The sequence below is a fragment of the Pipistrellus kuhlii genome, unplaced genomic scaffold (genome assembly GCF_014108245.1).
Source record: "Pipistrellus kuhlii isolate mPipKuh1 unplaced genomic scaffold, mPipKuh1.p scaffold_m20_p_1, whole genome shotgun sequence".
Taxonomy (NCBI): Eukaryota; Metazoa; Chordata; class Mammalia; order Chiroptera; family Vespertilionidae; genus Pipistrellus; species Pipistrellus kuhlii.
In genome coordinates this window covers 133,848,044-133,869,300 of record NW_023425404.1, presented here as the reverse complement: position 1 = coordinate 133,869,300, position 21,257 = coordinate 133,848,044, and the positions used below count along the sequence as shown (strand labels likewise).

The 21,257-nt window shown below is 37.8% G+C and overlaps 1 protein-coding gene across 1 annotated transcript in view; it reads right to left on the bottom strand.

Moving 5' to 3' along the window:
• The window catches only part of TACR3 (tachykinin receptor 3), a 49,549-nt gene that overhangs the window by 5,366 nt on the left and 22,926 nt on the right, over window positions 1-21,257 (bottom strand). The window contains exon 4 of the mRNA XM_036410117.2: window positions 559-755. Coding sequence (XP_036266010.1) covers window positions 559-755 — 197 coding nt within the window. The remainder of the gene's footprint in view (window positions 1-558; window positions 756-21,257) is intronic.

Genomic DNA, 21,257 nt, shown 5'->3' with positions numbered 1-21,257 from the left:
TCACCTCAACTTCTTCACACCCCATTCCCACTGTGCATCCTTTCTTACTCTCTGAGCTCCTTATGCAGCAAAGAAGACTGGAATTCCCCTTGTCTGTATTTTGTCTCTATCACACTCACAGCAACATTTCCTATTTAAAAGTTCATTTACAAAACACCTCTCTTAGTAGAGTACACTCACATAGGCCCTCATCTGTGCATGTCTGTGACGTATCTTCATTTCTTCGAAGACCTGAGCACATCTTCAGCTTACCCCCTTCATCATGAGTGCATTCTTTTATTCTTGGCATGTAAACTTATGACAGGCTTGGAGGGAAAATGTGGCCCCTATAAAGAACTGCCCAGTTAGAATCTCTGAGAACATTGTTTTGTGGATGTAATTGTTAAGGTGAGGTATTTTATATAATAGGGGAGCGTCTGTGCTCCTCCAGTGAATTTTTCCATTTCCCCTTCCTTTTACATTTTAAATTTACACCAAGAAGATGGAGCAACATTATATATATGCTTCCAGTGATGCCAGGAGTGACAAGAGACTTGCATTGGGAAACTCTGTTTTTACCTCTTATTCAGACAGCAGTAGATGATGGGATTGTACATGGTTGAGCTCATTGCCAGCCAAAAGCTCGCCAGGTAGACCTGCTGGATGTATTTCCACCTATTTAGTTGTTGGTAGATCGCAGTGAGGATGAAGTAAATATGATAGGGCAGCCAGCAGATGGCAAATGTCACCACAACAATAATCATCATTTTTACAACCTAGAAGAAAAGAAGGAAACAGTCATATTTGGAAAATTCAGAAGTCATGAAATATATGACTTTCAATAGCTTCCTGAAAATCTTATTTTTCCTGGCAGTACAGTTAAATCCATAACATGCCTAAGGAATAGTCAAAATATGTTTTTAAATGGGAAGGAACAAAGGGACAATTGCCTATGATATGTCTCAAGGAAACATACTTGTGTCACCATTCCGTCTTTACCTAACCTGAGTGAAGGGGTGGCACTAAATTAAACTGAAACAAATTTGGCTGAACAGGTCTGCTGCTAAATTTTTCCATACGTCTTTTGGAAGTTTAGAAATAATATAATGTTTAGAATATCTTAAAATAATTTTGAGGCTTACTAACAGATCAGAACACAAACTAGAGAATCTTGACCTAAATGGCCTATATAGCACCTTAGAACTATGAAAAAATAATATCTGTGTACTAGACTTGTCGTTTTTTTAAAAAACGATTTTTTAAAATTGACAGAGAGAGAGGATAGGAGAGGGAGAGAGAAAGATACCTATGTGAGGGAAACATGGATTGGCTGCCTCCTGCATATCCCCTACAGGGGATACAATCCACAGCTTGGGCCTGTGCCCTGATCAGGCATCGAACCAGGAACCTTTTGGTGCACAGGACAATTCCCAACCAACTGAGCCACACGGGCCAGAGCTGGACTTGTTATGTGACTACAAGCTGGAGATTCAGATGAAAGTTGGCAAGATTGGAGATCATAGGAGGCATGATTCTAGAAATAGACAAAGCATGAAATGGATCAGTTGGAAGGCAGAGCTTTCCCAGGGGCCTCATCCCTGTACCATCCAGGTGACTTGGACAGAGCTGATAGAAATTGGCCGTCAGAGCTGAAAATCCAGGTCAATAGCTCATAGAATGTCATCATTGACTATACCATGTAAAGTCTTCTAATTTTTTCAGAATTCTCTGAATTGTATTTCCCCATTCCCCAAAGATCTATGTTCAGAGTTCTGCAATTCATCTCTCATCTTCTTATTCATATATTTGTAGAATAGAAGAGCCATATTTTATTACTATCTATGCCAATGTGAATAGTACAGGCTACTATGTTAAATATAGTATCAGCAAATGAGTCTTTTTGTACAGACTGACCACAAACTCCCTATCATACTAAACTAGCTTTCCAACGATAGAGTTACATAGGCTATCATAGTCTTTTAAAGTGACTTCCAACCATCAAGTCTAGAATATGGAGAAATTAAAGTAAATGTGCAGAATTTTATTAAGTTAAAATGCATCTGAAACAGAGGTATCAGATCACTTATTATTCATATATATATATATATATATATATATATATATATATATATGGTCTTAAGGATCTTGTTGCAAAACATTTAGTAACTTATTAGATTTCTTTTTTTTTTTTTTTTTTTTTTTTAAAAAGACCCTAATTGACGGGACCGGTTTGACTCAGTGGATAGAGCGTCGGCCTGCAGACTGAAAGGTCCCAGGTTCGATTCCGGTCAAGGGCACCTTGGTTGGGGGCACATCCCCAGTGGGGGGTGTGCAAGAGGCAGTTGGTCAATGTTTCTCTCTCATCGACATTTCTAACTCTCTGTCCCTCTCAATTCCTCTCTGTGTAAAATCAATAAAATATATTTAAAAAAAAAAAAAAGACCCTAAGCTTGGGCCTCTGCTCACACATCTTGTGCAGTAATTTTAGATATATCAAACTTAGGACCCCAGGTTTCCTATAAATGCATAAGTAAGCTCTTGTGTGAACAAAATTGCCTTGCTTTGTGAAATGCTGAAATCATTAAATTGAAATTGTAATCCTGTCCCTCACAAAATGTCAAGTAGAAGAGTACTTTGCAGCACAAACCTTGAGGAATGATAAACGTGAAAATGCTGTGAGCAGTGGCCCTCCGGGTTATGGCTGGCCAATGGCATTAGCACGGACAGGGTATAAATGCTAAGCAGGAAAGTTGATAGAGTTCTTGAAACTCCTGAGATTTTTAGGCAAGATAAGAGAGTGGGAGAGAGATGATGCAAATCTTCACCATGTCTTGACAAATTTTGTTACAACTTGATATAAAGATTGATTGACAATGACAGATGATTGCTAGAATTAGTGGGGCAATCACATAATGAGATATAAAAATGTTGAATTACTAATGTTATACACGTGAAACTAATATAACTAACATAATATTGTATACCAACTACAATTAAAATAAAAAAAACCTTTATAAGCCAAAAAAAAAAAAAAAGCAAATCTTAGGGAAAAAAAGACTAATCTATAAATCCCAAGCTCTGATTTTTATTATTCACTTAGTAGAGTTTTGTTAAAAAGGTGAATTTTTAAAAATCTCAGATAGAAACCTTTGAATGAAAAGAAGGTAGAGAAGACACAACTGACTTCTGTATGCACTGAGATAACAATGGTTTAACAAGATGCAGATGAAGTGGTAGACATAAAACCCTGCTTTTCTGGGGGCCACGCAGGGGTTTCAGAAGGTTGTGTTTTCATTTTGAGCTAACAGATGCAAACAAAGGAAATGCCAGTTGACAAAGAGTGGTATTGCTAGATTGATAGATGATCTGCAATAAGTACAATAACCCTTTTATGGAATTTCAGATTTCAGTTTTTGTGGTTCATACTCAGCATGCTGTCGGTATCTTTCATAGTTTCAGATTCAGTAAAATAAAGTAAGCTTCTGAACCTAATTAGGTGCAAATTATTGTATCTAGAGAGAAGATAAACAGATCCTGACATTTTTTTCAGAATTTTATTGTGATAAAAATACATAATATAAAATTTATCATCTTAATTATTGTAAGTTCAGTTATATAAATTAATATTGTTGTATAACCATCTCTACCACCCATCTCTAGAACTTTTTACATCTGACAAAATTGAAACTCTATTCTCATTAAATAATACCTCTCCCCAGGGCCTTTACTCAAATACAATAAAAAGGGTTCTAAAATTTTTTTTCTCTTCTCTTTAAGCTTGATTGATATTGGGTATTCATAAAGCTGAAAGACTTATCCAGCTTCCGAGGCAATGGGATTTATTTTTCATGGTAATGTGGCCATTGCAGCCATCCATTTTCCTTGGCACAGAAACTTCCCAGTAAGAGGGCTTAGGGAGGTGGGCCAAGTGAAGAAGCACTCACAGTAGAATTGCCTATTTCTCATAGTTGAGGATCCATTTTCATTCTATAGCAGGGTTGAAATGCATGTCATCTGTTAGTAAGAAGAAGCTTTGGGCACCTTTTCTTCATGTATCAAAAGGAAAAAAAGACCTTTGATTTTTGTACCCTGTGTAGGTTAGACTGAAATGCCTGCAGCTGTTCTTATCTGCCATGTTAAGTTAGTGCAGGATAGATGATTTTGAGGTTTGGGACAGAAAAGAAAAGAAAAAAACACATCAGTCTAGGAAATGAAATAAAATACTGCCAGCCAGGAAAAAAGTCTAGGAGTTATAGTCTTCAGGGTAGAATTTATTCTTTTACAATGTCTGAATTGGAAATTTCAACTCTGCTACTACATGATCAGGAGCTTCTTGTTTTGATTAGAACCTCCTCAGAGTATACTGTATTATTGGAGGAACCATCCCATGGACCACACATGCCCTATCACGTCTCTGTACCTTTTGTCAGCCCAAATGTTCTCAAGTGGTAATTATTTATTTTTAAGTCAGAATTATAGGCCTGCTTATTTTAACCACATATTAGCAAAGTAAAATATTGTTAAGAGTAAGATATGAAAAAAAAAACTTTAATGAAAAGGATTAAAATCTAAAGCACCACTTCCTCGACTATTTAGTTGGGTTTTGTTGCTTCAGTTTCAAAGGCTGTGATTAAAAATGTCTAACCGGTTTGCTCAGTGGTAGAGCATCGGCCTGCAGACTGAAAGGTCCCAGGTTCGATTCTGGTTAAGGTCATGTACCTTGGTTAAGGGCACATCCCTAGTAGGAGATATGCAGGAGGCAGCTGAATCGGTGTCATTCTCTCATTGATGTTTCTAATTCTCTATACCTTTCCCTTTCTCTCTGTAAAAAAATCAATAAAATATATTTTTTTAAAATGTCATTTCCAGCAAGAAAATAAGAACTAAGTAGTAATACTTGTGAAAAAAAGTCCACAATGTTCCAGAAGAGCTGAATTTTGCCAGTAATTTCAGAATTAGATGAGCATATAGTTATATTATTTTAGTATTATCTGAGAAATTTGACACAGTAGCCCAATCCAAGGTTTATATCTAATTAACATTAGCTTAGAGCAATACCTGTAAGTAATTATGTCAAACCCAAACTATGAGTTTGTATGTGTAGATTTACAATCTATAGCAAAAGGAATGCAACCATAAAAAGCAAGACAAGATGAAATAGAAAAGAAGTACATTAAGGCAAAGGGAATAAAAACTGGTGTCATGAGATTATGGTTAGAGATAAAAACTTAGGCTTATTATGAACTGAATTGTGTTCCCTCAAAATTCTTTTTTAAGTTTACAAAGCCCTTTTATTTATTTAAGTTCTAGCTTTATTGAGATATAATTGGCATGTAACATTATGTAACTTTAAGATGTACAATATAATGATTTGATACATGTGTATATCATGAAGTGATCATCACAGTAAGATTAGTTAACAAACACCTCTACCACTTCACATAATTATCTTTTTTTGTGTGTGTGATGACTACATTTAAGATTTACTCTTTTAGTGACTTTCAAGTATATAGTACAATGTTGTTAATTATAGTCATTATGCTGTACATTAGATTTCCAGAGTGTGTTCATTTCATGACAGGGCAGTTGGAGGGTCTGCAGGTGAGGTCCCCAGCGACTTGTGGGCTAGCTTCCAGATTTTAGTATTATAAAAGGCTTAGTCTCCTTCATTCATTTAAAAACCTTATGAATATATATGAACTTATTAAATCTTCATTACAAACCCTTCACAACAATATTTACCTATTTTATGGATGAGAAACTTAAAACCAAAATGGTATAGTGATTGCTCCAAATCCCAAAGGCAAGTTCATAGCTAGAGTTACTGGGTATTTTAATTTTTAATTAGCCAAGGTTCATTTTGTATACATTCTGCTTCTCATGATCCTTAGACATAGGCTTTGCTTCTTTCCTCATTTAGCATGCCCAATCACAGTTAAAAATCTAATAGATACGTATTTCTCTTCTAATAGTGTTGTGAAGACATAGAAGAGGCTGATTTTGGAAGTAAATGTAAATAAAACATTCTTTTTTTAAAAAAATATATATTTTATTGATTTTTTACAGATAGGAAGAGAAAGGGACAGAGAGTTAGAAACATCGATGAGAGAATCATCGATCAGCTGCCTCTTGCACACCCCCTACTGGGTATGTGCCCATAACCAAGTACATGCTCTCGACCAGAATCAAACATGGGACCTTTCAGTCACAGGCTGACGCTCTATCCACTGAGCCAAACCGGTTTCGGCTAAATAAAACATTCTTATGTACAGTAAATTCTTGGGTATTCAAGTGTATGAATTTACATCTCTAACCTACACCTCTCCACTCTCCTTGTGTTATTTTCTTTCCTAATGAACCTTAGGTGTTTTATATATTTGTTTGTGTTTTGATATATTTCTTCACTTCTCAACTGTGACAAATTCTTTTTTCAACAATTGGAGTTTTAAAATTTAAATATCATTTATTTAGTCCCATAATCCTCTTGCCATAATTAAGTGATTTTGTCTTTTGTGTTTAGTTCACAAAGTACAGCTATTCTAGGCCCTCTCCTTCTTTGTCTTGTTTCTAGCAACTGGTTTTCCTATAATTAAAAAAAAATTTTTTTTTTCAACTCTAAACTCTTCATCCTTGCATGTACTTTTATTTTTTAATTTGTTATTTTAAAATTATTATTATTTTTTATTGATTTCAGATTCCCTTCGGACAGGGAGAGAGAAATAGAAACAACAATGATGAGAGAGAATCATTGCTAAGCTGCCTCCTGCACACCACCTACTGGGGATGAAGCCCGAAACCCGGGCATGCGCCCTTTACCAGAATCGAACACAGGGCCCTTCAGTCCTCAGGCCGATGCTCTCTCCACTGAGCCAAACTGGGTAGGGCTGCATGTACCTTTAAAGTCTAGGGGTGTCGAACTCAATCAGAGAAGGGGCCAAAATCTAAAATCCAGCCTAAATCGCGGGCCGAATGGTTTACTGAACAGTCATAAACTGTCATTGTGATGGAAACGCAGCGGAGTGCAGTGATGACAGCGCGGTGCGGGCCACATTGCAAGGCCTGGCGGGACGGATTTGGCCCGCGGGCCTTGTGTTTGACACATGTGCTTTAAACTGAGGGTTCTTTTCAGGGCTACAAATCTGCAAATCATAAAGAACGAACAGGCTCCTTTCCTGTTGGCCAGCTGTGTGTCCTCAGAGGATGGCAAAGCATTGAAACTCTCATAGTCTTAGGAATAAGGAGATGAGTAAAATCGTGTCTTTCCCTCCTGCACTGCAGCACCCTCCACACCTCATACATCCTCTGAGCTCTGCCCACTGTCTTACTGCAGATGTTGCATCACTCCAGAAAATTAGCCAAGTGGCAGATGAAAAAGCAAAACTTTAAAAGAACCCCTTTAAAGCCACCACTGTCCCTCAGATATGTGACTGTCTCAAAGACATCTCGAAGTGTCATGTTTAAAATAAGCTCTTTCTCTTGTCCATCTCCCCACCACAAAGCTTTCTTTTTTGTAAAGATAATCTCTGTCAGTGGCACCACCACCCATACAATACCTGAAGTCAGATACTTAGAAAGCATGCTTGTTTCTTTGCATTCCCCCATTGTCACTGCCCCATTCAATACGGAGGCAAATCCTAACGGCCACGTCATCAAAATACGTCTGAGCCTTTTCATGGCTCGTCATCTTTACTGCGATAGCCTCTGAGAAAGCATCATTATCTTTCTCTTGGACAAAGGCAATAACCATCTAATTGGATTTTGCTTCCAAACAGCAGTTAAAGTGACTTTCTGAAATAAAACCAAATCTTCTTACCATTGCTCAAAACTTCTGCTGTATTTTGCTTCTCCTGCCTTGTTCTCCAGTCTCACCTATCACATCCTCCCTTTGGTTCTTTCTGCTCCAGCACTCTTGCTTCTGATCCTTCAGCATATCAGTCACATTCCTCGTCCAGACATTGCTCACCTAGTCTTTCCTGCGTGCGGTATTCTTCATCCCGGTCTTTTTTTTTTTTTTTTTGCCTTATTTCTTCTACTTGAAAAGAGCTCAGCTAGAATGATATATTTTCCAGCAGGTATTTCCTATCACCTTGTTTAAAGGTGATCCTCATTGCAGTGATTCTATTTCATATTACTCTATTTTGCAGCATTCTGAGCACAACTGGTCCTTATTTTGTTACTAGAGGGCGGGTGCATGGATTCGTGCACTGGTGGGGTCCCTTAGTCTGGCCTGCGCCCTCTTGTCATCTGGAACCCCTTGGGGGATGTCGGACTGCCAGTGTTGGCCCTGCGGGGATCGGGATGCAATAGTGTGCAAAGTGGCAAGAGGCCGGGGAAGACCCCAAGCCCTCAGCCTGGTGCTGCTCCCGCTCCTGCTCATTCTGGTCCCCCTGCATCTGCCACTACTGCTGGGTAACGCTGCCACAGCGGCAGGAGAGGCTCGTGCTGTGGCAGCTGCACTTGTTGTCCATGAATCCAGCATCTGACAGCCTTCAGCTGAGTGGTACTTCCGCCGTGGAAGTGAGTGCACTGACCAGAAGAGGGCAGCTCCTGCGTTGAGCATCTGCCCCCTGGTGTTCAGTGTGTATCATAGCTACCAGTTGAGCAGTCGAGCTGTCGATCAGTAGCTTAGGGTTTTGTATAGATAGATTCTAGAGGGTCTTTGTTTCCTGCCAGAATGTAAATCCTTTGAGGGCCTTGAACATTTCAGTTTTGTTTACCCTATATCTCTATAGAATAATAGAATACTCACAGCACAGGATAGCCCTCCTTTGAATAAATGAATAAATAAATACATAAATAATATACTAATGATTGACATTCTCATATAGGGTACTAGATACCCAGTGCACAAAATTCATGCACAGGGGTTGGGGTGTGTGTGTGTGACCCTCAGCCTGGTCTTGGCCTGCAAAGATGCCAGCATCCCTCTCCTGACCTCTAGCCGGAGGTTCCTCCCCTTCTTCCACACAGCCTCTGTGAAGATGCTTGTCCTGGGGCCTCCTCAGGCCCCGGCCCATGATGCCCTGTAGCTCGGGTACTCTGGTGCTTGGGCTTTCAGGTCCGGCTTCCTTGCCTGGCTGTGGATCAGCTGCCATGGGAGCCTTGCCTCAGGAGTTGCTCCCTTGGACCATACTACTTGTGAATGTGTGTGTGTATGGGGGAGCCTCGGCAGCAGTGATTTGATGTCTGTAGTGTGCCTGCTGGACCCCACCCCCACTGCAGCACCACACTGGTCCTGTCTGGACTGCTGGCAAGAGGCTTCCAGTCTGCGACTACGGCTGCTGGGCTGCGACTGGGGGCTGCAGGTGGAGATGAATCTCATAGCATTGAAATAAAAGTTATTTAAAATGATGCTTTTAAGGATATCTGGGAAAAACTATCTAAGTTATAATTATGTTTTAATAGCCAAAATATAATAACTGTCTTAGCTTGGTTTGCTATACTATAATAACATATCATATAGTGTGGTGGCTTAAATAACAGACATTTATTTTCTTAAAATAATCAGTTTTCAATTTTCAACAAGGCACTGTATATGAAGGAAATTATTACCTCCTAATTGATTTTCTGCTTTTTAATCAGCATGGTAGCATTTGAAGGACCTTCTTCTAATTAATATTGGCATTCCTATTCCCATAGGCATGCAAGTACTATTCTGTCCATCCTCAGTTCTTTTTGGGTGTCCTTTTCCTTTACAGATTTAGCATCTGAAGCATGTCTGGTGTTTCTTTAAAGTGTCAGTGACAATCATTATCATCTAGGTTTCGTTGGCTGTGGCAAAAGGATTTAGAAATTCCTATTTCAGAGATTTGTAAAATGCTGCCAAATCATGTTGAAGAATGAGGAACTAATGGAGCAGAAATAATCTGAGGTTAATACCTGAGAATGAAAAGGTACGAAGCATTCACAATGTATTATTTCTCCAGTTCTAAGTATTTCCAAATAAAAACAGATTAAAGACAGATTGGAGGACTACAAATGATTAAAAAAACATTTGGAAATACACTGCAAAAAGCATGTAGAAGTACAGACACTCAAAGTCCTTTTGGGATCTACTATCTAAGCAAATTAGGAGAGAAAAGTCTCTGAAATTTTTACAGAAATGAAATAAATATGAAAATCAGTAACAGCAAAACATCTGAAAATACTCAGAGCAAGTAATTAAAATCACACACGTAAAGGGTTTGTGCAAAACAGCGTGACAGAAAACAACATTATCTTACTATTTATAAGCTCTCCTGACTTGATAGAAGGTGAAATTGAATATATAAAGGATATTTTGTTTGCTGAGAAAGGGAATTTGCAAGTTTGGAATTATTTAAATAACAGGGCTACAGTTTGAATAGTAGGAACAGTGCTAAATTTGTCTTAAAAAATGGTGGGTGAAAGGTATTTTTGGAGCACAGAAATGCATTAAAGAGATGGCTGCAAGCAGGAAAGGGGAAAGATGGAGAAGAGATAAAGAGGAAAACACACACACAATTGCGGGGGGGTGTTAAGCTCTGAGAGGCAAAACCCTCAGTGAAATTCACATTTTTCATTTAGGACACACACACACAAAAAAACAAAAACAGTGATATACATGAGTTTTGCTAAAATCTTGGTCACAAAAAATAATAGTAAATACAAACTGTAGAATACTGGGAACTGGCTATCATAAAAAACCAAAGTGGTAAAAGTTACGGATAGGCACTACGCTGGGGGAAGACTTGGTTCTGCTAGGCACTGTGAAAAACGGCATTGGCCGAAGCCGGTTTGGCTCAGTGGTAGAGCGTTGGTCTGCGGACTGAAAGGTCCCAGGTTCGATTCCGGTTAAGGGCATGTACATTGGTTGCGGGCACATTCCCGGTAGGGGGTGTGCAAGAGGCAGCTGGTCGATGTTTCTCTCTCATCGACGTTTCTAGCTCTCTATCTCTCTCCCTTCCTCTCTGTAAAAAATCAATATAAATATATATATAACTGTGAGGAAAAAAAAACCCCCGGCATTGCCCATTTCTGCAAAGATTATGTAAAAATGGAAAGGTGCAATAATTTTAACAGAAACTGATTCCTCTAAGGCAGGAATGAAGAAAGAGGTAGAATAGAAAGTAAAATGAGAAGGACTCAGCAGCTAACTGCCAACTAGGGATGAGAAAAAGAAGGAAAATATCCAAGTCAAACAAACAGAGAATTAGTTTCCTCAATTTCCTTTCAGCTAAAGGATGAACTGTTACAGAATGGAGTGGAGAGAAGCAAGACCTAGTCTCTCAATTAATGCCACTCATACTTGCCAAGACCTCGCATCTTCAAGACAGAGCAGAGATCCTCCTTAGCTCCAGGAGGCTACCAGAATCCATGAAGTGACTTACCTGGAGGGATACATTTCTAAAAATCTTAAGTAATGACTTTGTTATAGATTGAATTGTGTCCCCCTAAAATTCATATGTTAAAGTCCTAACCCTCAAGTACTTCAGAATATGGCTATCTCTAGAGATAGGTCTTGAAGGAGTTAATTAAGTTTCAATGATGTCATATAGATTAGTGGTTCCCAACATGGGGCAATTTGACTTTTAAGGGGGGCAATTAGAGAATGAGTTATTAACAGTAATTTTTTTTTTCATTTCGTATGGTTCTAGGTTCCTCATGTACAGTAGTATATAAATACATATTGTGACATATCTCTGCATTTCAGTTCTCTATTACATGTTTTGAAACTTTATTTGCTATTTTTTTTCATATCACTTCATATTATTATTTTTTAAACAATTTCCTAGTGATTTCTTCCTCAATACATCAACTGTCTTATTGTTCTTTTATTTTTCTCTTTCATGGATGCCATGTTCTTTGGAAGCTTGTCTAGAACAAGTTAATGGCCTCTTAAGCTTTCTCCACATGAATAGGAGTCCACTTTTTGAATAATAAGAATTACATGTCATGGGCATGGGGAGTAGGGGGGACGGATGGGGCACATTAAGATTTTAGAGATGCTTGGGTGGAGCATAGTAAAAAAAAAAAAAAAAAAAAAAAAAGGCTGGGAACCACTGATATAAATGGACCTGAATTTAATTTAAAGACTGTGTCCTAATAAGAAGAGGAGACTAGGATGCAGACAAACACAGAGGGAAGACCACAGGAAGACACTAGAAGAAGACGGCCATCGGCAAGACAGGGAGAGAGACCTTGAAGAAACCAACCCGATGACACCTCGATCTATCACACAGAACTGCAGGAAGATACAGTACATTTCTTTTTTAAAGGCATTTAGTCTGTGGTACCTTGTGTAGCATCTCTAACAAACGGATAGACGCTTCTTTCCACTTTCACTCACTCATCACCTCACTTGTACATCATGACATAGAACTTATATTTGTATTCTGTTACTTAACCAAGGGGGGCCATACACTTATACACTGTAATTCACATAGCTGCTTCTGTCACTGAAATAGCTCACTTAATCTAGCATATATTGCTCATCACTTCCAGCAGAGATAGCCCTTGATTATGTCAATCCCTGTGTCCTAGATGTCAGCCAAAGGGACAGGGAGAAAAAAAAAAAAAAAAAAAAAGCCTGTCCTTTGTGTATTCTTTAGGATTTTGGAAAGGATTTTTGTTTTCAGGAAAACGATTTACAGCAGATTTTATCAGTTGAGAGTCTGGGGCAAAATGGGGGGACTCATGGAAATGTTTGTTAGGCTAGTAAGTATGCTATGGAGATTTGCAACACTTACACCTAAGAGTGTACTGTGGAGCGCACTAGCTGCTACCTGTCATCCGGTGATCAGTGTCATTTGGCCAGGCAGTTTATATTTGATGTTAATGCAGTTAGCCCTGCACAACACTGAAGTAGTTTTCTCCTTTATGAAATAAAGAGGGTGTTTTTGTCCCCCAGCATAATTTAATGTTGAGGAAATTTGAAATTTTATAATGAGTAGTATATGTATAATACAAACTTTTTGCTTACTAGAATTATTTGTTTGCTGGAATGCTATATCCATAATCTATATAATAGGAATACTCTTAGATATTTTTCTTGTGGCAAGGTAAAGAAATATTTTTATTCAATGAAATAAGGAAAAATTTCAAGGACAGTTTAACTTATTCCACAATAGAAAAGTAAACATCATTTTTAGTCCTGAGATTATTAATATACTCTTGAAGACATTCCCTTTGACCTGAAGATTCAATCTTCCTGTTTGTACTGGGATGAGCAGCAGAGTACAGGTCAGAACTCAGGAAGCTTAAATTCTAAAACTGGCTCTTCCTTTTAATGATTTTTGACCTTTAGCAAATCACATACATAACAGTACATTTCTTACATATAAAATGAGAAGGTTGTTGATTCATAAGACCTTATTCTTTCCTTCATTTATCCATTCATCCATCCATCCATCCATCCATCCATCCATCCATTTATCTATCATCCATTTATCTATCCATCATAATGCCCAGAAGGCATTATACTAGGCACTGAGGATAGAATGGTGAGTAAAGCACATTTCTTGCTCAGTATTCTACAACAGAGTTGAGAATTTACAGTGATAAAATGTCTACATTTCTTACAGACATTTAATTTAACCTAATTTAAACTACCTTATTTTTTTCCTTTTCTTTTTTTTGTATACTCTAAGAGTACTTGAACTTATTATTAAATGAAGTTTAATTTTTACAATATATCATCATGCACATAAATAAGTACTTCATGTATTCACACATAGCCTAGTTAAAACTACTTAAGTTCACATTAAAAACTACTAAAGCAAAGTAGAACAGGAGACTATGGGCATTAGTCTTATAACAGGAAAGAAACACAAGTTTGTGACAATTTATCAGATAAGTGGGAAACATTGAAATAAATTCTGACAAAAATCTTGTCTAAAAGCTGCACTGAAGGCTCATGGACAAAAAACAATATATATGAGAACACAGGCCAATCTGTTTCCATATAGAATCATTTTAGCATTAAATAAAAATATAAAAATGAATTATTCTATTATGAATGGATTATTCATAGATAAGTAAAGGGAGTGAAATGTACTATGATTTACATGGACAATAGAATTAGAGAAATTTAGTTTATAAAAGGAACTTATTTTCTTAATATTTATGCATTGAGTATACATTATAGAAAAAGCAAAAAAGTGTTAGAATGCTGATATTATGAGTTATCTCCCCCCGCTTTTTACCTCTCTTTCTGACATTATCTATAATGTACTTTAACAGTATAAAAGGATATAAAAGGGCCATGGATTATTTCTTGGACTTCAATGTTAGCTTGGGATCTAAACCATATTCCTCTACTTATTTGAAAATATAGTGTTAAGCAAGTTAAACTCCCTAAGCCTTGATTACATCCCTAGTTAGGTAAGTATATTTGATAGAATATCTTATATTGTATCTTAGAATGTTAATATCTTAGAATGTTAATGAGGTTAATATCTTAGAATGTTAATGAGGTTACTAAATGAGATAACATATGTGACTAACAATGCTTAGGCATATGGTCTTATAATTAAAGATAAAAAATTAAATTAAAGATTGAGTATCTGAAGGAATCTACATCTAAATTTTATAATCTCACTGGTCACTTATTTCTAGGTGTATAATGTAACAGAGATCCAAGGTAGCTTATTTACTATGAATTTAAATGAGATAATTTCTTCTGTTAGTTGAATCATTAAAAAAAAAAGGCCTTTCTTTTTTTTTTTATGTTCATTGTCTTAGGTTAATTAATTGTATTTGCTTTATTTTTTAATCACAGATTTCCCACGTTGGCTTTTTTTTTTTTTTTTTTTTTTTTTTTTTTTTTTTTTTTTTTTTTTTTTTTTTTTTTTTTTTTTTTTTTTTTTTTTTGTTTTTTTTTTTTTTTTTTTTTTTTTTTTTTTTTTTTTAACAAATGGGGTCTTTCTGAAGATGGATAAAATACAAATGTAAGTCATGAAATCTTAAAAATACTAGAAGAAAATGTAGGCAGCAAAATCTCAGACATTTCTCCTAGCAATATGTTTACTGATACATCTCTTAGGACAAGAGAAACAAAGAAGAAAGTAAACAAATGGGATTACATAAAAATAAAAAGCTTCTGTACAGCAAAAGAAACCATAAAAAAAATGCAAAGGGAGCCCACTATATGGGAGGACATATTTGCCAATGATACATCTGATACATCCAAAATATCTAATGAGTGCATACAATTTAACAAAAGGATGACAGACAATCCAATTGGGTGGGTGGATGGGAAGAGATCAACCATAGAACTTGTATGCATATATGCATAACCCATGGACACAGACAATAGTGTGGTGAAGGCCTAGGGGAGGGGGTTGGGGGCCTGGGATGGAGGGAGTCAATAGGAAAAACAGGGAACATCGTCATACTTTCAACAATAAAGGTAAAACTTTAAAAGTTTAGACATTAAAACACCAGAAAGGGGGGAGGGAAAGAAGCTGGAGAAAGTATATGAATATGAGTCAGCACCAGTTAATCACAATGCTGAATAAACAGCTACAAATGCATCTCCCACTGACAAATGGTCAGAAGGTAAAAGAGTGCACATCATTTTTAACACAGACCATAAATAAGACACAAAATGAAATAAGATACAAGTGGTATCTACTCTATAGATGCATGAATTGTAAGTTAGCAACTCATCTTTTTTCAAAGGATATTTTATTACTCTGCTGTAAACTGATAACCCCTACTAGAGAGGAACTATGCTATCAATGAATTTTCTATATTGGTTGGAAATTCTATTACAAAATTTAAAAAATAACAAAGGTAGAAGTAATAAAATAAATAGCAATAGAGACTGGCAGTTCTGGCAAAGGGATTTGTCTCTCCTCCTCTGACTTGGGTTCCAGGTAGTTGGGGGTATGGAATTTAGGAGGAAACATTGAGAGGTGAGCAGAGGAATTTGGGCTAATGATACCCCATAGCTGGTGTGTGTCTGTAGTCACTATTATCTCATTTGGAGGGTGTGACAGATTTTCTTATGAAAATTTCTAATCAGAATACAGAATGGGTTGGCTTAAAGCTGTGGTCATAGATTACAGAGTGTGAAGTGTTTCCTGCAGTAATAGCATTAGTTGTTACCTCCATCAGCGTAAGTAAAAGTCTTCCCTCTGCTGGTAGATAACGCCAGCTGCATATACACCATGTCCACCTGGCTGTGTTCTCCTGAAGTGCATTTATCTTCTTCATGAAAACTGTTTTATTTTCTCACAGTCCGCCACCAAACTGGTTAGGGCCTTTGTCATTTTTTTTTACTAATTTACTACCCACACCCAAACTTGGCTTAGATTCCTCACTAATGATCATTCCAACCTAAGTTTCTTTGTCCTGTCAAAGCCTCACAAATTATTATTTTCTTTGTGTAAAGAGATATAAGATCTGTCTACTTTTTGGTCACTCTCTTAGTATTAACTTATCATCTCCCATAAGTATGAAATTAATTGTTTTGTCGCCCACTAATCTGTCTTGTATCAATTTTATTATTAGTCTAGCGATAAGAACTTAAAGGGGTAAGGGAGAACGTTCTTTTTCCTGATACTCCAACTAGATAGGGCTATGGGTAGGGGAAGAAAGAAATGGAGGGGTGTCCAGAAACAGAAACAGAAAAATAAAAATTGAAGTCAGACATTAGAAGAAAAATAGATTTTATTTTTGAGAGAAGGAAGTTCCCTGATGAACTGACCTTAAATGTGGGTCTTTTTATCCCTACCCCTCTGCACAATCCATCACTTGCAAACAACAGTATAATATGGGTGACTGGTTACATGTGTGGATCAAAGGTATGAGGGAAAATTTGGGCTCTAAACAAAATCAGCTGCACAAAACCCATTAGAAAATGGCTTATGAGTTTGGTCTACTAATATTTCTGACCTGAAATATATCCTCTTTTATAGGACTTCATAAAGTTTAAGTAAATCATTGTGCACAATGCCTGATATACATTAGATGTTGAATATTTGATGAATCACTCTCATGGATGCTTATAATTAGAAGGAAACTTAGAGCTACTCTAGTTCAATCTTCTCATTTTATAAATAAGACTGAACCCAGAGAAAAGTGGTGACTCAAACAAGAAAATGCTCTCTCACTCTCTCTCCCTCTTTCAAGTAGACACAAAATATTGTACTATTGTATTTATTTGGATTTTAGATTTTTCTCTAAATACAATATAAAAACAATTATATTTATATTAGAGGCCCAGTACATGAAATTTATGCACTGGAGCTGGGGGGTTCCTCAGCCTGGCCTGTGCCCTCTCACAGTCCAGGACCACTCGGGGGATGTCTGCCTGCCGGCTTAGGCCTGATCCCTGGACATCACTCACACAATCCAGAATCCCTCGCTCCTTACCACTCACGTGCTGGCTTCTAACCACTTGGCTCACTGCTCCTTAGCGGCGGGCTCCTTATTGCTAGGCTCACTGCTCCTTAGTGCTGCTGTGGAGGCAGGAGAGGCTCCTGCCACCACCACTGCACTTGCCAGCCACAAGCCTGGCTTCTGGCTGAGCGGCTGGGGGAGGTTGGCTGTGGAAGCGCACTGACCACCAGGGGGCATCTCCTGCATTGAGTGTCTGCCCCTGGTGTCAGTGCACATCATAGCAACTGGTTGTTCTGCCATAACAGTCGCTTAGGCTTTTATTATACTGATTTGTCTACTGATATTTGGCAATGACAGCGTAGTGGAATTGTTTTACATGTGGCAAAACCATGAGTTAATATTCATATGCTTTAGGATATTGTAAATTTGTTAAGATGCTGTGTGTGTTGTTTTTAGTCAGTCTGTATTAAAGTGAACTTTATTATGTTAAAATTCATTTAGACTAAAACAAAAAAATAATTAAGTGACATAATTTTTAATAATAAAAAACAGATTTTATACTTGTGGACATTTTTACATATCTAAACTACCAGGTATACCAGTTAATAATGAGGATTTTTTTTCAATAGATGGAGTTATACATATGTTGATATATATGTGATTTGATATGTATGCTATTTTGTTGTATTTACATATGAAGCTTCAAAACTTCATATGTAAAATTTGCTGAAGTTGTTAACATCATAGGTATTTTTACCCCTGAATTTGTTGGATTTTGTGCAACAAAAAGAGTATTTGTGGGAAGTTTTAATTCATTACTTTATTTTGAAGGAAAGTGCTGCTGAATACTTTGGGAAGCTTACAGTGAACATGTTCCATCTCAAGATACTTGTGAATGATGGTTTAAACGCTTTATTTTTATTTATTTATTTATTTATTTCAGTGCTGTTTTATTTATTTATTTATTTATTTATTTATATCATTATTTTTTAAAATAAATTTTTATTGTTCATATTATTACAAATGTTCCTTCCTACCCCCCCTCCCATTGCTCTCCTCCACTAGGTTCCCACCCCACCCTCTGCCCTTTCCCCACTCCCCATTGTCCTCATCCATAGGTGCATAGTTTATGTTCAGTATCTACCCACATCTCCCTCTCCCCTTTTCCCCAAGAATCGTCAGTTCACTCCCCTTCCATACCTCTGATTCTATTATATTCAACAGTTAATATTATTCATCAAATTTTTTTTTAATTTTCTTGGTTTTTAGATTCACTTGTTGATAGTTATGTATTTGTTGTTCATAATTTTTATCTTTATTTACTTTCTCTTCTGAAAGAACCCCCTTCAGCAATTCATATAATTCTGATTTGGTGTTGATGAACTCCTTTAGCTTTATTGTATTAGTGAAGCTCTTTATCTGACCTTCGATTCTGAGGGATAGCTTTGCTGGATAGATTATCTTTAGCTGTAGGTTCTTGCTATTCATCACCTTGAATATTTCTTGCCATTCCCATCTGGCCTGCATGGTTTCTGTTGAGAAATCAGCTGAAAATTGTATAGGTGCTCCTTTATAGGTAACTACCTTCTTTGCTCTTGCTTCTTTTAATATTCTCTCTTTGTCTTTTGCTCTTGGAATTTTAATTATGATTTGTCTTGGTGTGGTCCTCTTTGGATTCCTTTTGTTTGGAGTTCTGTGCGCTTCCTGGACTTGTAAGTCTAATTCTTTCACCAGGTGGGGGAAGTTTTCTGTCACTATTTCTTTCAGTATGTTTTTGATATCTTGCTCTCTCTCATCTTCTGGGACCCCCATCATTCTGATGTTGGTTTGCTTGAAGTTGTCCCAGAGGTTTCTTACACTATCTTCAACTTTCTGGATTCTCTTGCCTTCTAGCTTCTGTGGAGGAGTGTCTTCTGGCTCTTTATGTTCCAAATCTTTGACTTGATTCTTGCAATCTTCCATTCTGTTTTTAGGATTCTATATAATATTTTTTATTTCAGACAATGTATTCTTTATTTCTTGTTGATTCCTTATTCATTCTAGTTGATCTCTTTTCATATCTTCATAGGTCTTATTGATCTTTTCTAGGAAATTCTTGAAAAACCTTATAAGGGTAGATTTGAACTCTATATCCAGTCGTTTTTTTCCCTCCATTTCTTTCGTTTGTGATCTATTTCGTTGTCGCATTTCACAGCTACAGATGGGCTGGGGTTTTAGGGTGGAGTCTACAGCTTTGGCTTCCGTCAGCCCTGCCCTATGAGACTCCTGGGTCTCAGAGTCCTTCAGTACTTGCTGCAAGGGCCTCTGAGAGAAAGGTGCCCTCGATTTTCGCCTGCTACTAAACAGTCTAGGCTCACCTCCAATGAGCCCGGAACTGGGGTTCAGTTCAGTTGGTAGTGGGATTGGAGGTGGCGTTCAGAGCAGTCTGGAGCCCCAGTCTCCTTCCCGCCAGGGCAATTCTGCTGCACAGCCAACTGTCCCTTCTCTGCGCGCAATGTGCGCAACACTGGGACCTCCTTTCGCCGCTCCCCCGGGGTTCTGCCTTACAGCCCAGCTCCCTCTGGATGAGCCTGGGTCTCCAGAGTCTGGCCTAGAACTGGGGTTCAGAGCAGTAGGAACTGGGGCCCAACACAGTTGGAGCTTTTATCTCCTTTCCTCTAGGGAATGCCAGCCAGGCACTCAGCCGCCCTCCTCTCCAGCTCTGCCTTCTCTGAGTGAGGTGTGTCTCTGTACCTTTGGCTTTTACAGCTCCTCCGCGCTTCCTTCTGGTTTTCTCCTTGCTTCTCGTTGTAGAATTTCCAGTCAGTTGACTTTCCTGTAGTTCTGGGTAATGTCCATTTTATATTTTAGTTGTATTTTATTGAAATTGTTGTGTGCGGCTGCGGCTAGGTGTTTACTGGGCAGCCATCTTGGATTCTCCAGTTTAAACACTTTAAAAGAGGTTATTGCAATGTGAAAGACAAAGGACATCCAGGTCAACCGAAAAAATTTGGAGACCAACAATTATAAACATTATTGGATAAAGGTGCATGTCAAACTCAAAAACAACTTGCAGAAAGATTAAAAGTTGCTTGGCAAACACTTTCTGATCAGTTACAACCAATGGGAAAGATTTTAAAGGAAGGAAAATGGGTGCCACATCAACTGAAAGAAAGACAAATGGAAAACCGAAAAGTCATCAGTAAAATGTTACTTCAACGGCACGAGAGAAAGTCTTTTTGCATCAAATTGTGACTGGCCATGAAAAGTGGGTTTATTTTGAGAATTCCAAATGCAAAAATCATGGGTTGATCCAGGTCAACCATCAACATCGACTGCAAGGCCAAATCACTCCAGAAAGAAGACAATGCTCTGCATCTGGTGGGATCAGGAAGGTGTGTTGTATTATGGGCTTCTAAAACCAGGTGAAACTGTTAATACTGACCACTACCAACAACAAATAATCAATTTGGACCACGCTTTGATCATGAAATGACAAGAATGTGCCAGAAGACATGGCAAAGTAATTTTGCTTCATGATGATGCACCATCACACACTTTAAAACAAGTTAAAGACAGGTTAAAAGATCTTGCCTGGGAAGGATTAACCCATCCACTGTATTCTCTGCAGGGGTCCTCAAACTTTTTAAAGTGGGGGCCAGATCACAGTCCCTCAGAGAGCTGGAGGGCCGGACTATATGAACTACTAATTCCTACTGTAACACCTCAGCTGCGCTCACTGCCCAAAAAACCTGGCGGGCCGGATCAGATTCCTCTGCGGGCCGCATGTGGCCTGCGGGCCGTAGTTTGAAGACGCCTGCGAGACCATGCTCCTTCAGATTACCACTTGTTCCAATTGATGGTACAATACATGCACTTTCTGAGCAGCACTTCAAAATATACGAAGAAGTGGAAAATTGGGTCTCTGAAAGGTTTGCCTCAAAACAAGAAAAGCTCTATTGGGATGGTATCCACAAATTGCTTGAAAGATGAAG